The following is a 16,124-nucleotide window of genomic DNA, read 5'->3' on the forward strand; positions in this document are numbered from 1 at the left end:
GGTATAAATCGAATTAAATAAATAAATAAATAACGCTTTGGAGTTCGTTAATTTATAGAGTCATCATAAGTTGGGAGCAACTTGAAGGCATATAACACACACAAAGTAAAATCAGTTTTAATGGCATTTTGGTAAACCTGTATTGTATATAGTTGTATTTTACCTAATTTTAATGGAGTCTTTGTAATTTTGTGACAGCCTATGGCTATACACAATAAACCCTGAACTGCAGTACAAATAAAATGCTTAACAATGTAATCAGTATTTATAATTTTCCATTCTAACAATAATACTATTCTAAAGTAATATCCCCAAAATGGTTTTTAAAGTTATCTACAATTTTATACTGCCTTCCCCAACTCTATCACAGCAAATCAAAACTTTTTCATACTCAAACGACAAAAATCTCTGCTACTTGTCAATTTATTGCACTTACATTCTTATAGTAGGAGCCCCGTGGTGCAGAGTGGTAAGCTGCAGTACTGCAGCCCAAGCTCTGCTCATGACCTGAGTTCAATCAGGTAACCAGCTCAAGGTTCACTCAATTTTCCATCCTTCTGAGGTCAGTAAAATGAGTACCCGCTTTCCTAGGGGTAAAGTGTAGATGATTGGGGAAGGCAATGGCAAACCACCCCGTAAAAAGTCTGCCAAGAAAATGTCGTGATGCAATGTCCCCCCATGAGTCAGTAATGACTCAATGCTTGCACAGGGTAACCTTTACCCATTACCTTTACATTCTTATAACATTACATCTTAAGCTACTTCCCATTTCAAAAGGATTCCTACTGCATACCTGTTTATCATGGAAAAAGAGAGAGAGAACAAAATATGCTTCAAGAAACACTGTGTTTGTACCATCTAGAAAATGACACAGGTAAAATGAAAAAGAGCTGAGATCACCTTGCATTTGTGAAATGCAGCATGTCACTGAACTGTACATGTGCAGCTAACCAAATCTGTACCATGCTATGGGAAGAAATAGGATTAACTCCCCTTGTACAACTGCACCATACTAGGGCAGAAGTAAGAAGAGAAACTGGCATGGCAGGAAAAGAAAAGAGGGCACCCTCTTACTTGGCACCTTTATCAGGATTATTTCCGTGCCACTGTAGTACTATGCACAGATTCACCATGTGACACAAAATTTAGGAAGTCAAGTATTCTGTAAATTGTACTGAAATTAAAATAATACACAAAACATTTAAAATACTGGCTGTGAACACATGAAACATGTTTTAAGGGTCACAAATTCCTTTTAAGAGAGATTATTTATTCTTATTCACATTTGACAGCCTATTTCTGTTTCCACATTTCTGTAAATTATAAAAGGAAACCAAAAGAGAAGGACCTGAAAAATATAATGTATATTATAAACTGCAGTCTAGCAAATTAATCTCCAGACTTTATTAAACTGTTATATGGTAACAAGGAGGGTTTTCTGCTAGCAGAAGTTCTGTAAAAATGCATTAGTCAGAAGACACAGGTGAATATGACAGGGTGCTGGATTTAAGCTATCCAGATGGTTTTAATTCTGATAGAAAAACTGGTAAGAATAAATTTCAATGAAAAAAAGCTCATTTGGCTGATTAAGGACTTCTGAAACGGGTGGAAGCCTCTCCATTTGGAGTTCCTGAACAAACTGGATCTCTCAGATGTTGAGACCAGTTATGTATAATTTACTCACATGAAGACAACAAAAACATCCAGGCTTATGCAGTGCTAACACAAGTTTCTAAATACAGAACCAGATTCTGTTATCAGCTCTACAAGAAAAAATTCTAATTTGAATTAAAGAAAAACTACACTGTACGAATCATTCTAATGTAATAACTCTGCTCCCTCCAAACTAACTGAGCATGCTCTATACATGTTTTTAAAGTAAGAGTATTTGCCAATGTTAATAATAAAACTATTATTAGCAATCATAAAAAATAAACACCATAATAAACACTAATCCATTAGACTGCCACACAACACACTACATTCAAGCAACACAATTCAGAAGAACCATGCAACTCTATCCCAAAGTAGTACAGCACACAAAAAGCCACAGCATCTTCTGCAGGGACACTTAATTGTTCACTATTTACTTAGGGCATAAACAGATTGTATGATTCAATATCCATTATGTATACTCATTTTATTCAACATGGCAGCAGCTGTCACTGAGCTTTCTCTGCAGCTGAATTCTAGTTACAGAAATTAATGCCCAGTTATTAAGGCTATTCCAACCCTTATGGCCAGCATGGGAAGATGAACATATATCACCACCTTTCCTTTTAGGGAGTCCTCAAATAATGGTTGACTAGCACGAACAGCCAACATCTGCAGACCCCTGTTCCTGATCATGATAACTCCAAACTATTCATTTACCAACCATCATTCATCCCACCACTGCTAATAATTGGTTAATTTTTAGTTCTTTTCACACTTGTTTTGTTTACATCAAAATTTGTTAACTCAGGTTCTTAAATGGAGACAGATCCTGTCTACACAGACAAGAAAATCCCACTGACTCTCTCAATTCACATATTAGGGTTTTTCTCCAAGGAACTCAGAAAAACACCTCCCTTTGCATACCACAGATAACCATACTGCATTTCTTTACTTGATTGCTCATGCAAGACAGGTAAGTGAAGGAGGAAGAAAAGGTAACAAATGTTCTCTGCCTGAGACTCTAGAGCCACTATCAGTCCTGAGCTAGAGGGACCAAGGATTGGGCTCAGTATAAGTCAGCTCCAGAACCCATCTGTGCTAAGACTGTTGATTCATTTCAATCTCTGATCAGTCTAGTCAAACTAGTAGCACAGAGCAGAAGTTAGGCAGTATGAGACGAGCAAACAGTTGTAGCAGAAATGGGAGAAAGTGGTAGTAACAGAACAAAGTCTGAGGAAAAATAAAGAGAGCAAAAGGATTAGGATACTGATCTAAAAAGGCATTCATAGAACTTTTAACCACTTCCCATTTTTGCCTTACTTATTTATACTCTGGAATGAAGAAAATGTTAATCTTGATTAATGAAGAACCAGTAAGACATATTTTGAGAGCTATTGATCTATACCAAGTTATCCAGCAATATCAGAACCACGTAAGCAAAATATGAGGAACGTGTCTTATGACAGAAGAGGCTTAGTCAGCAGGCTACATGAGGAAGTCACAGGGTCACAATTCTGTCAAATGGTAAGCACAGTAAAATGATGTAGGAGTGTACTCTGTACTGCAAAGCATAACAAAAATGTTGCACAATATATACTTCACAATGCTACAGAATGCTACTCAAATGGTGAGATGATCCAGTATTTTGATTAACTTTCCTAGAAATCTATGAAGAAATAAGGAATAATAACTGCAGAGTACATTGTTTCACCTTCAAAATAAATAAGTTACATCTTATTGTTTAGTTTCGAAACAGCACACTATCGTGTGATGGCATAACATATGCACGATGATCAGCAGGGGGATTAGATGCACTGCACTTTGCTTCCAATACCCTGTGGGTTTTTGCTGGATTCCAATCTCAATTTATAGTAAAAGTGATATCTAGCCCTGTGCAGACAAGTCTGAAAACAAGTGAATGCACATACCTATGTATCTCAAAGCTCAAACAAAAAGATACACATAAACTTGTCATTTAATTTAAGTTCTATAGTTCTGAACTGTATGATATTACATTTCTAGAGACACAGTAGGTGGTAAAGTTGCCAGCAGCCTGGAGAAAAATGTCCTGTCTCTTTAACAAATGCTTAACATGTGAAAATGGGCAGCTGAAGCTTTTCAGAGCATGCAGGTAAATAACATTTATGAGGTAAATAACATACTATTAAGCCTCTATTAAAGGGCAGGACACTTTTTCTCCAGGCTGTTGGCAACTCAATTTTTCAGCAAAACAAATTGATAGTATTTTAATATATATTTTCACGTCATTACAAGCAACAACACTGGCACTGTCAATAAACTAGACCAATTGACTAATCAAATGCTGAGAATATGTTACGTTGCATTTCATCATGCTTTACACCATTTCCGAAAAATGCAATACAATGCACAGTTAAAAAGTATCAAAGATAATTTCATGACCACCAGTTTTGACCGGGCATACCCGAAATGCCAATTATGTCAACCTTGTGTTACATACACCAGTGACATTTACATTCATCTTCCAGCTCAAGGAAGAGCATGCACCTCTCTTAGCAGCTAGCTGGATTTCTAAGAACCCATCTTATACTGGCTTGCTGCATCTCTAAGAACCCATCTTACCCTAGCTACTTCACTACAATATATACTTGTTTGTTCTGAATATCAGACAAAGTAGTAACTGAACAAAAAAAACCCACACTTAAAATGCTTAAATGCCTTAAAGCCTGCTTTTCCTCCTCATATTTCTTCAACTATTACCCTAAACACACTGCATTCTTTGGAACTGATGGAGCACTTAATCACTGTAAAACAAATTCAAGCTATGCCCAGAGGCTCTGCACATGCAAGTATCACTGGATGAAAAGCAAAGCCTTTTTAAAGAATCTGATGTGATCTGCCAGCGGGCAAAAATAAGATTAGGTCAGTCATATTACTGAGTTACCTTTACAATTACAGGTTCTGGATTAGAGTGTTATAATTCAAACTTCTGAGGTTTACATTCAACACATTCATTAATATGAAACAATGCCAAGAAATGCAGATACTCATCTCAGCTGGATTCTGAAAAACTCTAATCAATATTTAGCACTTGCAACACATTGAATGTTGATAGCTCAAATTGCAAATGACAAAAAATGTAAAAGCCTTACAAGGAAAGAGACAGCAATCTGAGCAGCAAACTGAGCAGCAATCATAAAATAAACCCTTCATTAATGATTCTTGAAAAATTTCATATTTATAATAATTCATCAGCAAAGTGGTATTAACAGTTCCATCAGTTACACCCTCCTAAGCCATTGATTTAAATGGGTGTAAATCTGCTTTGTAAGAGAATTTAGGAATTGTGTTTAATATACTCAGCATGTAAAACTGATAGTTACAATTCCAACCAAATTTCTGTGGGGATAGATAGGTTTAGGACTACAGCCTAAGAACAGCAAGCTTATTAGTCTTCCCTTTCTCTGTCACACACACACTTTATAAAAAATTATGAGGTTCCAACTGAGAACATCCTGTCATTTGCAGAGTGTTACTTTTATATATGCACATATTATCCATGGTCAAAGACAATACCAAAAGTCAAATCAGTACTCTTAAAAGGCAGAACTCTGAAGACCTGCTGTCAACACAACACAGCATAATCTTGGCAGGCCACAGGAAAATTATTTCAGTTAAAAAAAAGATTACCACTTCTCTTCTGCAGCCAGCACCAAACTTTCTTCAGCTATATTCTGTACTGGAAAATGCTACTGAAATTTTGCAATCGAGACATTCTTTTTAATGACCTTTAGTTGATGATCATATTATAAACCTGATTTGGGGGAATTATCTCAATGCAAACTGACACTGGCTGGTGACCCCAAAATTAATATTTATATTCTAATTTATTTACATTTTTCATGTGATTCACAAGTTAAATCACTTACCCTAACAGGAGGACTCCGTGCTTGCACTCTCTGCTGCTGGCCACTCTGAGAACTTTGCAGGTCTTTTGGAATGCAATTACCAACAGTGCTGCTCTGGGCCCTTAATGAATTTGCACAATTCACCCCAGCACCAGGTTTTCGGGGCCTCTGCTTAATGCCATCCAGTAATCGAACTAGTAAAATATTACTGGGAAGGTCATCAACACTGCAGTCAACTAACGTCCGGCATTCTGGACATCGCAGCTCATTTCTGGAACTTACAATGCCCAGCAGACACCGTTTACAAAATGTATGTTGGCAAGGCAAGACTTTTGCAGAAGCATCAAGGCGTTCTAAGCAGACAGGGCACTCCAACAGATCCAGTAAGGCAGATTCATCCATCTTTTATCTAGCTCATCAAGGAATGAACTTTTATAAAATTCATATCGTTTTTGAGCATATTAAGAGAATCATGTTATATCCATGCCTCTTCAACTTTTCTCTAAAATTATTTGTGAAGGAGAGAGAGAGAGAGAGAGAGAGAGAGAGAGATTAACAACAGAAAATGGGGAAATGGGTGTTTCAACAACAAAAATATCTTGCTTTCAACACATTCTTACAATGTAATATAAAGGAAATATTCTCTATAAACAAGAATCCCCAAGGACTAGCTGTGTTTAATATGTAACATAGCTCCCACCAACATGTGAAGAATGAACCACTTATTACCTGCTAAGACTTTAAAAACCCTAGTCTGGATAGCCCAGGCTAGCCTGATCTTATCAGATCTTGGAAGCTAAGCAGGGTCAGCCTTGGAGTAATTGGATAGGACACTTCAAAGGAAGTCCAGAGGCAGGAAATCACAAAGCACCTCTGCTGATCTCTTGCCTTGAAAACCTCAGTAGGAGGTCATCATAATTTATTGATGACTTGATGTTGTGTTCCATCACCACCAAGACTAAAGTATAGGGTTATCAGTAATAGTGGGATCTAAAGTCAATGTCATAAAAAAGGACCTATTGAAAAGCAACTAGTAATTTTTTTTTATTAAAAAAAGCAAAATTTTCCATCAATCTGAATACAATAAATGAAACAGGATCTGGTTACAGCCAGTCTTATTAGTGAACTGAAGTGGACTGATCAAGTGTACCCTCAACAAGTTTTCACATTTTCAAATTACTTCAGAATTAAGACTGTTCAGGATAGATCAAACACTTGAGTGAAACCCATTAATGCTTACAAACCTGCCCATGCTTAACTTCTCTAACATGACAACTCTCTAACTTATATTGGAAATACAATTCAGCAAAGTAAACAGGTACCGAAAAAGCATCTTGCAAAACCACAATGAATAATTTGTTCAAAACCAGTTTTTATCGTAAGTTTTTGTAAAGCAAAAGCTACAGTAACCAGTATCTAGTGAACTATGCAACTGGATCCATGTGCCAGAAAGATTAGAAGTTACACACGACAACAAACTTTTCAAAATCCCCCTTTTACAAAAGTCACATGCAGGGGGGGGGGGGGCGCCGCGGGTCATCTCCCATTCAAAATAAAATTCCCATTGGTGTATTTAAAACTCTTGGATACTGTTGAAGTAGCTCTTTGAACACCAGCCAATGGGAAGTTTTAAAGCATCAACTTCTTGAACAAACACCTAATCAGAGAACTTTTATTACTTTTTTTCAGGAAAAAGAAAAAATGGTCAACTCAGATGTTATTATATCCTCGTATTTGCTTTTAAATCTGAGCATGGGTCCAGCAGTGATAGCCATTTTTTTATAAAACCTAATTTGCCTACTAAGATCAAACAGAATTTATACATTTTAGTTTTTGAAGTACTGTGGCTATAACAAGAGAAACCATTTTTCCAGATGTCCTAAATAAGACTACCTTTTAGGGCAGAAAAGAGATTATTTGCTTCACTATCTACTGCACATACCGCCTAAACATTTTCCTAGCTAGTGAATTTGGAACAAGCAGCATGCATACTATTGTCCAGACGCTTTGAGTTAGTAACAGAAGACTAGTACATGGTAGTAAGACATAGCTGACTGACGAATACATGAAGATGCCTTATAGGTTGGATTATGAACACAAGACTTCCCCTACAGTTCACTTCAGGGCCAGAGAGAAAAGAAAAGAAGGAACAGAGAGAACCTCACAGTTTGTTACTAAGACTTACATGCAGGGTTGGAAGGGGAACCATCAAACCTATCTTGACAGACTGAATGAAAGCCTTCCGTTTCCAGACCTGTAGAGTGTAAATTAAACATTATGGCTTCCTGTACGTGCACAGGATACGTTATAGAGACCCACACCTCCACTTAAGGCAGATAAACCCACCAGTAATCGTAAGAAGAGACAAGACCACACCAGTTTGGGGGAAATAAGCCCTCCACACCAGCGCCAGTCACAGCAACTGGGAAACCCGCGGCGGGCGAGTGCGGTCTCTATGGAGATTGAGCTGGCGGTGTCTTGTTACTAAAGGTGGCCCAACAGAAGTCTTCTCACGGCGGCTGTTGAGACCGCGGGGGACGCGTAGGGAAGGCAGGCGCCCCGTCTCCGGGGGACGGTTCCCTTCTCCCCCTGCGGCCCCCGGGCGAGAAGGGACCCGCCGCAAGGAACCGTGGCCGGGTACAGAGCCCAGCGGTTGGGTCCCTCCCGCCCCTCTCACTCACCATGTCCGCAGAGACGAAGGGAGCTCCCTCGCTCGCTCGCTCCCTCCCTCCGCTCCCCGCGCAGCCCTCGCTTTCGCGCCTCTTTGTTCCCGTGAGGAGAAGCCGCAGCGCTTCTCTCACGACGCGGCACCGAAGGCGCTCCTCGCTCGCTCCGCTTCTCCCCCCCGCTTCCTTCCCTCCCCAAAAGGGGGCTGACGCGGGAGGCCGCCCCGCCTCAGGGAAGGAGCCGGGTGCTGAGGCGGAGAAGGAGACGGCGGACTCCGAGCCGGAGTCGAGCCCGCCCGCCGCCCTCCCACTTCCTGGAGCTCCTGCCTCCCTGGGCGGGCGGAGTCGGGCGTGTGTGGTGTGGTGTCTCCCTCGCAGCCTCGATGGGGGTTGTCTGCGCGCCCGAGCAAGCCGCCTTTCCTCAAGAGCTCCCGCTCGCCCGCCCTCTCTCCCTCCCGGCGGAACGTCTTCGCTCCCGCCCACCGGCCCTCTCCCCGCTCCGGGGTGGAGGTCGCCACCCCACCCGCCCACCTCTTTCCCTCGGGCGCTCGCGGCTGCCCTCTGCCCGCCCATCCTCCGCTGAGGAAGAGCGAGCGAAACCTTTCGGCGCTCCCTTCTCCAGGCAAGGGCGCCAAAGGCGACGGGGCTCCGCCGGCAGGGCTCGCGGAGAACCAGAGGAGAGTTTAAAGCGGACGGGCCTGGAGAAAGGAGGGGGGTTGACGAGGCGACTCGAGCACTTTAGAGCCGCGGTGGGGGTTAGGGACGCAGCCGGTGGCGGGAAAGCCGCGCGCTTGTCCCCATAAGGAAAAAGAGGAGGCCGCGTGCAGTGGGAGGGGGGGGCGGTTCCGGAGAAGGGGACGCGCGCAGTGCTAAAGACGACGGAGAGGAAAGTCTGGAGCAGTTGTGCGTGGCAACTAAAGCCTGCGCTGGAAGCGGCAGTCCTTTCATTGGGTTGTGTGTAAAGGGCCATGAAGTCGCAGCCGACCCCCTAGAGTTTGCAAGGCAAGAGTTTACCAACCAAAGTGGTTTGCCGTTGCCTGCCTCTGCGTAGCCTCTCTGGGCGTTCTTGGTGGTTCAAGTAACAGTCCCGCGTAACTTCCAAGATTGGGCCAGCTTGGCCCATTCAGGTCAGGGCTTCATTCAACTTGCCATGGGCGCTTCAAAGCAAAACAGTTGAGTTTAGGTCTTTGGCAGAGTTCATTCAAAAATGCAGCTGGGTACATTTTGTACAAGGGGGGGGGGATGATTTAGAGGAACCTACTCTTATGTTTTTGAGCAGTGTCCTGTGATAATCTACATTTATTTAAAATATTTATATTCTATTTATTTGTCATTTAAAGTCTAATCAAGCCTCAAACCCAAATGAAGGGAATGGAACGAAAGGAAATTGAAAATTACGATGAATACTGGAATGGAAACAAGCAGCTTTTCCCGCTCATTCTTGCCACCTCCCTTCTTTTTTCCAGCTCCCAACCCCCACGGACTTTTGTGTATTCAGGTCCCATGATCTGCAGCATACCTTTGTTGGGTGGGCCGGCAGACCCCCATTCCTTTTTCACAGGCAGAAAGGCTAGTTGAATCCTACCCACGGCCTTTCTCTAAATTTCCCTCCCTTGTAGGAAAAGTTCTAGCCTGTATGCTCACTCCTTTGGAGGCGTTGGTTGCTGCATTGCCTCCTTGAGCTCAGAATAAACCCTGAAAGGGTTTACCTCAGAAATGGCTCTCTGAAGTAACAGCTATGGCCAATTCCCACACGTGTGATAACTAACACTTAGTTTACCTGTTAGTTATCGCTAGCACTTAGTGATAACTAACAGGTAAAGATGGGTCATTGCAGAGTGAGCAGTACAGACAAAACTTTCATATTGCCCAGTGTCAGCACCAATACAGTACTTTTATAATACACAGATTTGGCTGACAGCCATCAAATGTAATCAGAGATAAAGTGGCAATAAACATGGGGAACCAGCACTTATGGCATCATAGGTACTTAAAAGTAGATTGTGGACTGTGGCCTTAGTTATATACGAATCCCTTGGCAATGGCTCATTTTACCAGTATGTTTCAGTGAAAGCTGAAATAGACTAGATATTTGGAAATGTTAAATCACTAATAGCAATAAGAAAGCAAAAGGTAAAGTTGTTGATTTAGCATGAAAACAAGGGAGAAGACTCAGCAATTGAATCTCCACTCACATAACACCAACATCTGAAATTCAATCCCTTTTCATTTTAATTTGGATTATTAAAAACAAGGATATTGCTAATAAATTTCTGTATTGCTTGTTAGGAGTGGGGAAGGAAATGGGTTTTTATTTCTGTTTTCATATAAGTAACCCACAAATTGCATGAAATATTACAATAAAAGTTAAGTAGGTATCTTCTGGTCTTCCATGTTAAATTGTCTTCCAGTATGCTTATCTGAAGATAAACCCCCCCCACATATAAGCCTCAAAGCTACTGAGGCACATTGAACTAATATGAACAGCCAGTCCTATGGTTTTACAAAGAAGTAAGTCCAATTGAGTTCTCTTATTCCATGAGAAGTTTGCATACTGTTGCAATCTGCATACTATTAATCAAAAAGCATAGCGATAGCTAGAGGGAAATTAGGCAAGGTCATGGTTACTTTCAGAAAATTAGGCTAATTATCCTGGATTATTTTTCAAAGAGCAGTAAGTGTCAAATTTACTTTTCTTAGAACTATGGATGAAAGCAGAATTTAGCCAGTTGCGTTATTATTCAGTTTATGGCCAGTTGTGTTAATATTATTGTCTTCCAAAGTGGCTTGCATCAGTTAAGACAGTCTTTGTCAATCCAGACTTGGGACCTGCCTTGGGCAGCAAAATGGGACCTAGTGGGTTGGGAGCATGTTTTAGGAAGTCAGTCATGACAAAAAAAGACCTTGTGGCTTCACTGGTGGGGGCTTCTCTCTTCAAGAATACCTGGAGCATTGGGAGGGCAGATTGATGGGGAGGCAAGCTAGGCCAAGGGAAGATGAAGGCAAGGGAGAGCTTGTGCATGTGTGCTTGTAGGGATATCTCTGACCCTGCTTGTGCTAAAAAAACTCTCTAGTGCTGAGTGGCCTTGACTTGTTCTTTCTGCAGGCCTTCTCAGTGTAAATGCAAGAAGACACAGGAGGTGAGGTGCCCATGCTCTCTATCTATGTGCAGTAACAGCAGGTGCTTCCCAAAAGCAGCAGAAACAATGGTGGCACAATGCAAGCTCACAGCCATGCAGGTGAGGCTCCACAACTCACCTGAGGCTCAAGATTAAAGGCCCCTGAATTAAGAGATGCCAGCCTTTGCTTGCAGGTTTTCAAACTAAAAAAACAAGATACACAAGCTAAAGGGAGTGGAAAGAGAAGGTAAAGGATGGAGATCGGCCATTTGCCAGTGTCAAAACAAAATGAGTGTGTACACACACATACACAGTTGGGGCAAAGCTGATCTTAAGTTGCTGGTGTTCTTCCTAGAAGGAAGGGATGAAGCCTCCCAATGGCCTTTGGGTTTTTTGCTGGCAGCACAGGCCAAAGTGTCTTTTCTGATGCTTCTGTGAGCCCTGGGAGTTCTTTCTGGCAGAGAGTAAAAAGTCTCCTCATGGCTGCTCCATCTCTGATAGTTGACTGGGCCAGGCTGGTTTTCTATGATAAACTATGCATTACTTGAGTCCCTAGTTCAGCTATGATGATGTGAGCCCATGCTTTGTGTGCAAGAAGAGAACCCGGGTTCAGTCCTCAGCATCATCTCAGAGGAAGACCTTTGCTTCTGGCTTGGCTCAAAGTAGTTTGCCTCTCCATGCTTTTGCTGCCCCTTCCCATGCTGGTACTGGCAGAGACCAATGTGAACTCTAGAGGCAGTGCATCTAGTGCTTGCTTGACTGGACAGCAACTGACTGCTTAAATTCTGACTGACTGACTGGACAGCAACAGTGTGGATATTGGAGGTGATGACAGACACAGACTACACCTGACACTTGCTCCCTCATTATTGCTGGCTGGAAGCAAGTGGAGGCATTTGGGCATCCTTGACCAATGGTGACATCTGGATCACTCAGGTGATGAACAAGCACTGCTCTACCTGACATTTTAAAAAGCAGTTACCAGTCAATGTAGGTAGTACTGGCTTAGGTGATCTGACTCTGTATAAGGCAGGTTATGCTGCCAACTTGACAGTGATTTGGAAAAAAAAAAGCTAGTCAGTGGATTAAAGATGAGGTGAGTGAGTGGGCAAAACCAGAAATGGGGTTTGACTGGCCAGGGAATGCAGTCTAGTGAATTTGTATCAGGTCATGGGGTGGAAAATGGCAACATTTGACATTTCAGTGAGCTGCAGCTTGAAATTTTGAAGTGTTAGGGGTGAAGCCTGGAGGCAGTTGAGGGAATCCAGGCTTAGCAAATGGCTCATCAGAAGGTAGAGCCTCACAGATCAGGAGTTGGAAGGGGAAAAGTTATTAAACCCAGGCTCAAAATACCTGTCCAACATAATTAAATATGAACCTGAGGTAAAAAAAATACTGAAAGGGGAACTTGGCAGCTGGCAACATTAGCCCAGTCAATCCACATGTAATAGTTTTAGTCAAGTTCTCAAATACTAAGGAACAGTAATGCATGTAATATTCTTTAAATAAAAACTAACCTGGTTAATTTATCTGAACAAGGTGTCCCTTGCTGAAAACAACATGCTCCTAACACTTAAATTTTAAGCACAAAATGATGGAGGCTATAGTCCTATGCAGTGGTCTTAGACATACCTAGCTCTTCATAGGATGGGGTTGTACATGTTATCCCACTTCTCATTGTTTTACTAAGCTAAATTTGCATCCATGGGATCTAGAATCTTAACCTTCCCAGGCATTTACTGCCCAGAGAAGTAACTAGAATGTACATAATGAAATTGTACTGCTGCATACTAAGTAGTATAAATTGGAAACTCTTCCAAATGTGGCATTATTGACCTGATGCATAGCAAATATGCATATGTGAATAAATGGCAGCTCAGATAAATAAGAATGTTGTACTATTCTTTTTTAAAAAATCAGAATGACTCCTGCCTTTAAAAAGAAAGAGAAATTAGATGCGTATATAAGACATTCAAAAAGAAAGAGTAAGATTAGAGACATTTCAGAGGACTACAAAGTCCAAGCTCTTGGGAGATCTGGAAGCACTCAGTTTATTGAACATTTGCAGCTAGATTAACATTACTAACAAACTAATGAAAAATTATGCAATATGTCAAAATGCTGATAGTAATACAGCTACTATATGGAGCTGTGCAAACAGATAACATTGGGTACACAAAACTTCGTGGGAAAGAGAACCAAAGAGATGACAGAACTAGTTGGTAAAAACATCTACAAAAATCTGAGTTGTTACAGATTACAAAGCAGAAACTGGTAACATAATGTATGCCATTCTTTCAAGAACATATTTTAAAGAGTGATCTCTAGCTGGCTGACTCTGTCACACATAAATATCATTTATGTGTGGTCTGTATATGTCTGAGGTGGTTATATGCCTTGAGTGAATGTGTTTGCTTCTCAGACCGGACTCAGAGTAACACAAAGTCAGCAAACATATGAGAGAAACTTTTCTGCCGTTTCCTGTCCTGGCAGAAGCTGATCATTTAGGTTTTAACACCTGACCAGTAGGGAATATGCCCCAAAGGCAGACTTAGACCACCGAATGTTGATTTAGTGATGTTTTTCATGGAGTGTCAGGATAGTACTGCAAGGCTGAAGATGGATAAGAGTTATTTAGCAGAATAATCAGAGAAAGTTTATTGTGAGGAACCAAAGTACAAGTTTGCAGTCAGAATGATATCTAAGTACACATCGGTGCAAGTATATTAAAGAGAAAGATGGCAAGGAAAGGGAGGAAGAGATTATGTATTGTTTTCTGCATGGGTGGATTATGAGTGTGCAGCTACCTGATTATCTCAGTGAACCTCAAACTTAAATCAACCTGAAAGGAATTCCAAGATGGGCTGTTTGGCAAGAGTACCAAGCAGGTATCCAGGCAGCGGTTCAGGTAGTGATCCAAAGAGATTCAAGAGGGAGTGCATATGGAGCAGGACTGGGAATTACAAATGAGTGAGGAGGACCAAGGGTACATTGATGAATCCAAGCAGCACAAGCTGAAAGGCTAAAGAGCAGTTCTTGTTATAAGGGTTGGTGACAGCAGAGATAAAAGTTTGATTTTTTGTGGGGTTGGAGGGAAGAGATATCTGAAACAAGCCTTTGGATTGAATGAGAAGGAAGAAAAGGGAAGGCTAGAAGTTGGAGCTGTGTTTGGGAGGCTTTGCAAATAAAGAAAGCTAGAACAAGACAGAGTTAGCACATATTGGGTATATCCTGCTATAGCTACAGGTGATAATATTTCCAGATGCTCTTTTTGCTAGGTTAGATTGAGATGAAACAACAGTGCTATACTTCAATTGGATCAAAACATTTTAGAATAGTGGTTTCAGTGCCTGGTTGGGTCATCTCTCTGTGCTTGTCTTTTGTGCTAAGACTGCACCTTTCTGCAACCAAACTAGCTGGCTATGATGTCCCATAATTAACATTAAAGCATGCAGACAGTCCTCTCCTGCCTTTCTCTGAGTCAGTCTAACCACCTTTGTCTTGCGCACGCACCTCTGACTGGGATTTAAACCAGGGTAGGCCAAACTATTCTAAGATGTCAAGGCAAGCGAGCTGTTCATAGACTGGAGAGGGGTAGAGGCTGCAGTCACAGAATGGAGGCAAAATAGTCATAGCAACAGCCCAGCTTCTGTCTGGAAATCTGAATACTTTCTAAATACAAAATGACCAAAGGGATATTAGTCACATGTATGAGTGTATTCGCTGAGCCTTTGGACTGTTCTCAGTGATACATTTTTAGTACAGAGTACAGCCATTACTCAGTTGCTGCATGATAACCAAATGTCTTTGTTCAGTGTAGCGGAGCCATAATTGTTAATGATAGCCCTGGGCAGTTGTGGGGAATTTTTGATATAAAGGAATATTCAGACATATGACCTGAACTGATATTGTTCCATGTAGACCACACTGCCTACTTTTTCTGAGCGTATGATTCTGCCTTTTAAATGGCTCTGAAGAATTATTCCAAAGTTTCATGCTTCTAATAGTTTAAAACCTTAGGATTTTGAACAGATTTAAGATAATTCATAATTATTCCCTCTTGTATCCAAATGCTCTGATCCGGCAATTTGTTCTGGATATGAAAATTCCCACGGCTGTGGGGAGTTCCTTTCTATAGAAAGGCTTCCTCATTAATTTCAGAATAAAGAGGCGATCTGCGCATTCTTTGATGGGTGTGTATATGAATTGGTTCCCTCTGTTAAAATTAATAGTCAGTCATGCTTGTACGAGAGATGTGCACTCATATAAATCTTTTAGAGTGAAACCTAAATTAGTCTCCCCACTCTATTGTATTTTTGTTACATAACTCTCTAAGCCAATAGTTCTCAAACTGGGCAGTAGGACAGGGTGAGCTAGGAGAGGCGTTGTTGAAAACTTGATTGCAGAGGGCTCACCTCTGCGTCAAGTGCAAAATGGCCATGAAATAATCCTGTTGGTCAGACACAGTATGCTATATATTTATAAATACCAGAGCTGAAAAATAAGATAGAACCTTCCAGAGTTGTGCGATTTTTGTGTTTCATGTTGGGGAGGAGGAATGTAGGGTGGAGTTCAGTCAGCCAGTCTTCATTATGGCCTTTTATTGTGGCCCACAAATGGTACAGAAGCAGAACATCCACCCCCCCCCCTTCTGTGATTGTACTAATCAATTATAATATTTTCACATACATCATTGCCCTAGTACTGCTGACAATCTAAGGGTCAGTATCTGAATAAATTATGAACAGGACACAATCTCTGCCTGAATTTTATTTGCAGAGAACAGAAACTACATA

General features: G+C 41.2%; 1 protein-coding gene across 1 annotated transcript in view; it reads right to left on the minus strand.

Moving 5' to 3' along the window:
• The window catches only part of SH3RF1 (SH3 domain containing ring finger 1), a 79,877-nt gene extending 71,567 nt beyond the window's left edge, over positions 1-8,310 (minus strand). Inside the window, exons 1-3 of the mRNA XM_054990310.1 lie at positions 8,225-8,310; positions 7,729-7,797; positions 5,565-6,045 (exon numbers count right to left, since the gene is read on the minus strand). Of these exons, the coding sequence (XP_054846285.1) occupies positions 5,565-5,945 (381 nt within the window). The 5' untranslated portion in view covers positions 5,946-6,045; positions 7,729-7,797; positions 8,225-8,310. The remainder of the gene's footprint in view (positions 1-5,564; positions 6,046-7,728; positions 7,798-8,224) is intronic.
• Positions 8,311-16,124: the final 7,814 nt, after the last annotated feature.

The sequence above is a fragment of the Eublepharis macularius genome, chromosome 10 (assembly GCF_028583425.1).
Source record: "Eublepharis macularius isolate TG4126 chromosome 10, MPM_Emac_v1.0, whole genome shotgun sequence".
Lineage (NCBI taxonomy): Eukaryota > Metazoa > Chordata > Lepidosauria > Squamata > Eublepharidae > Eublepharis > Eublepharis macularius.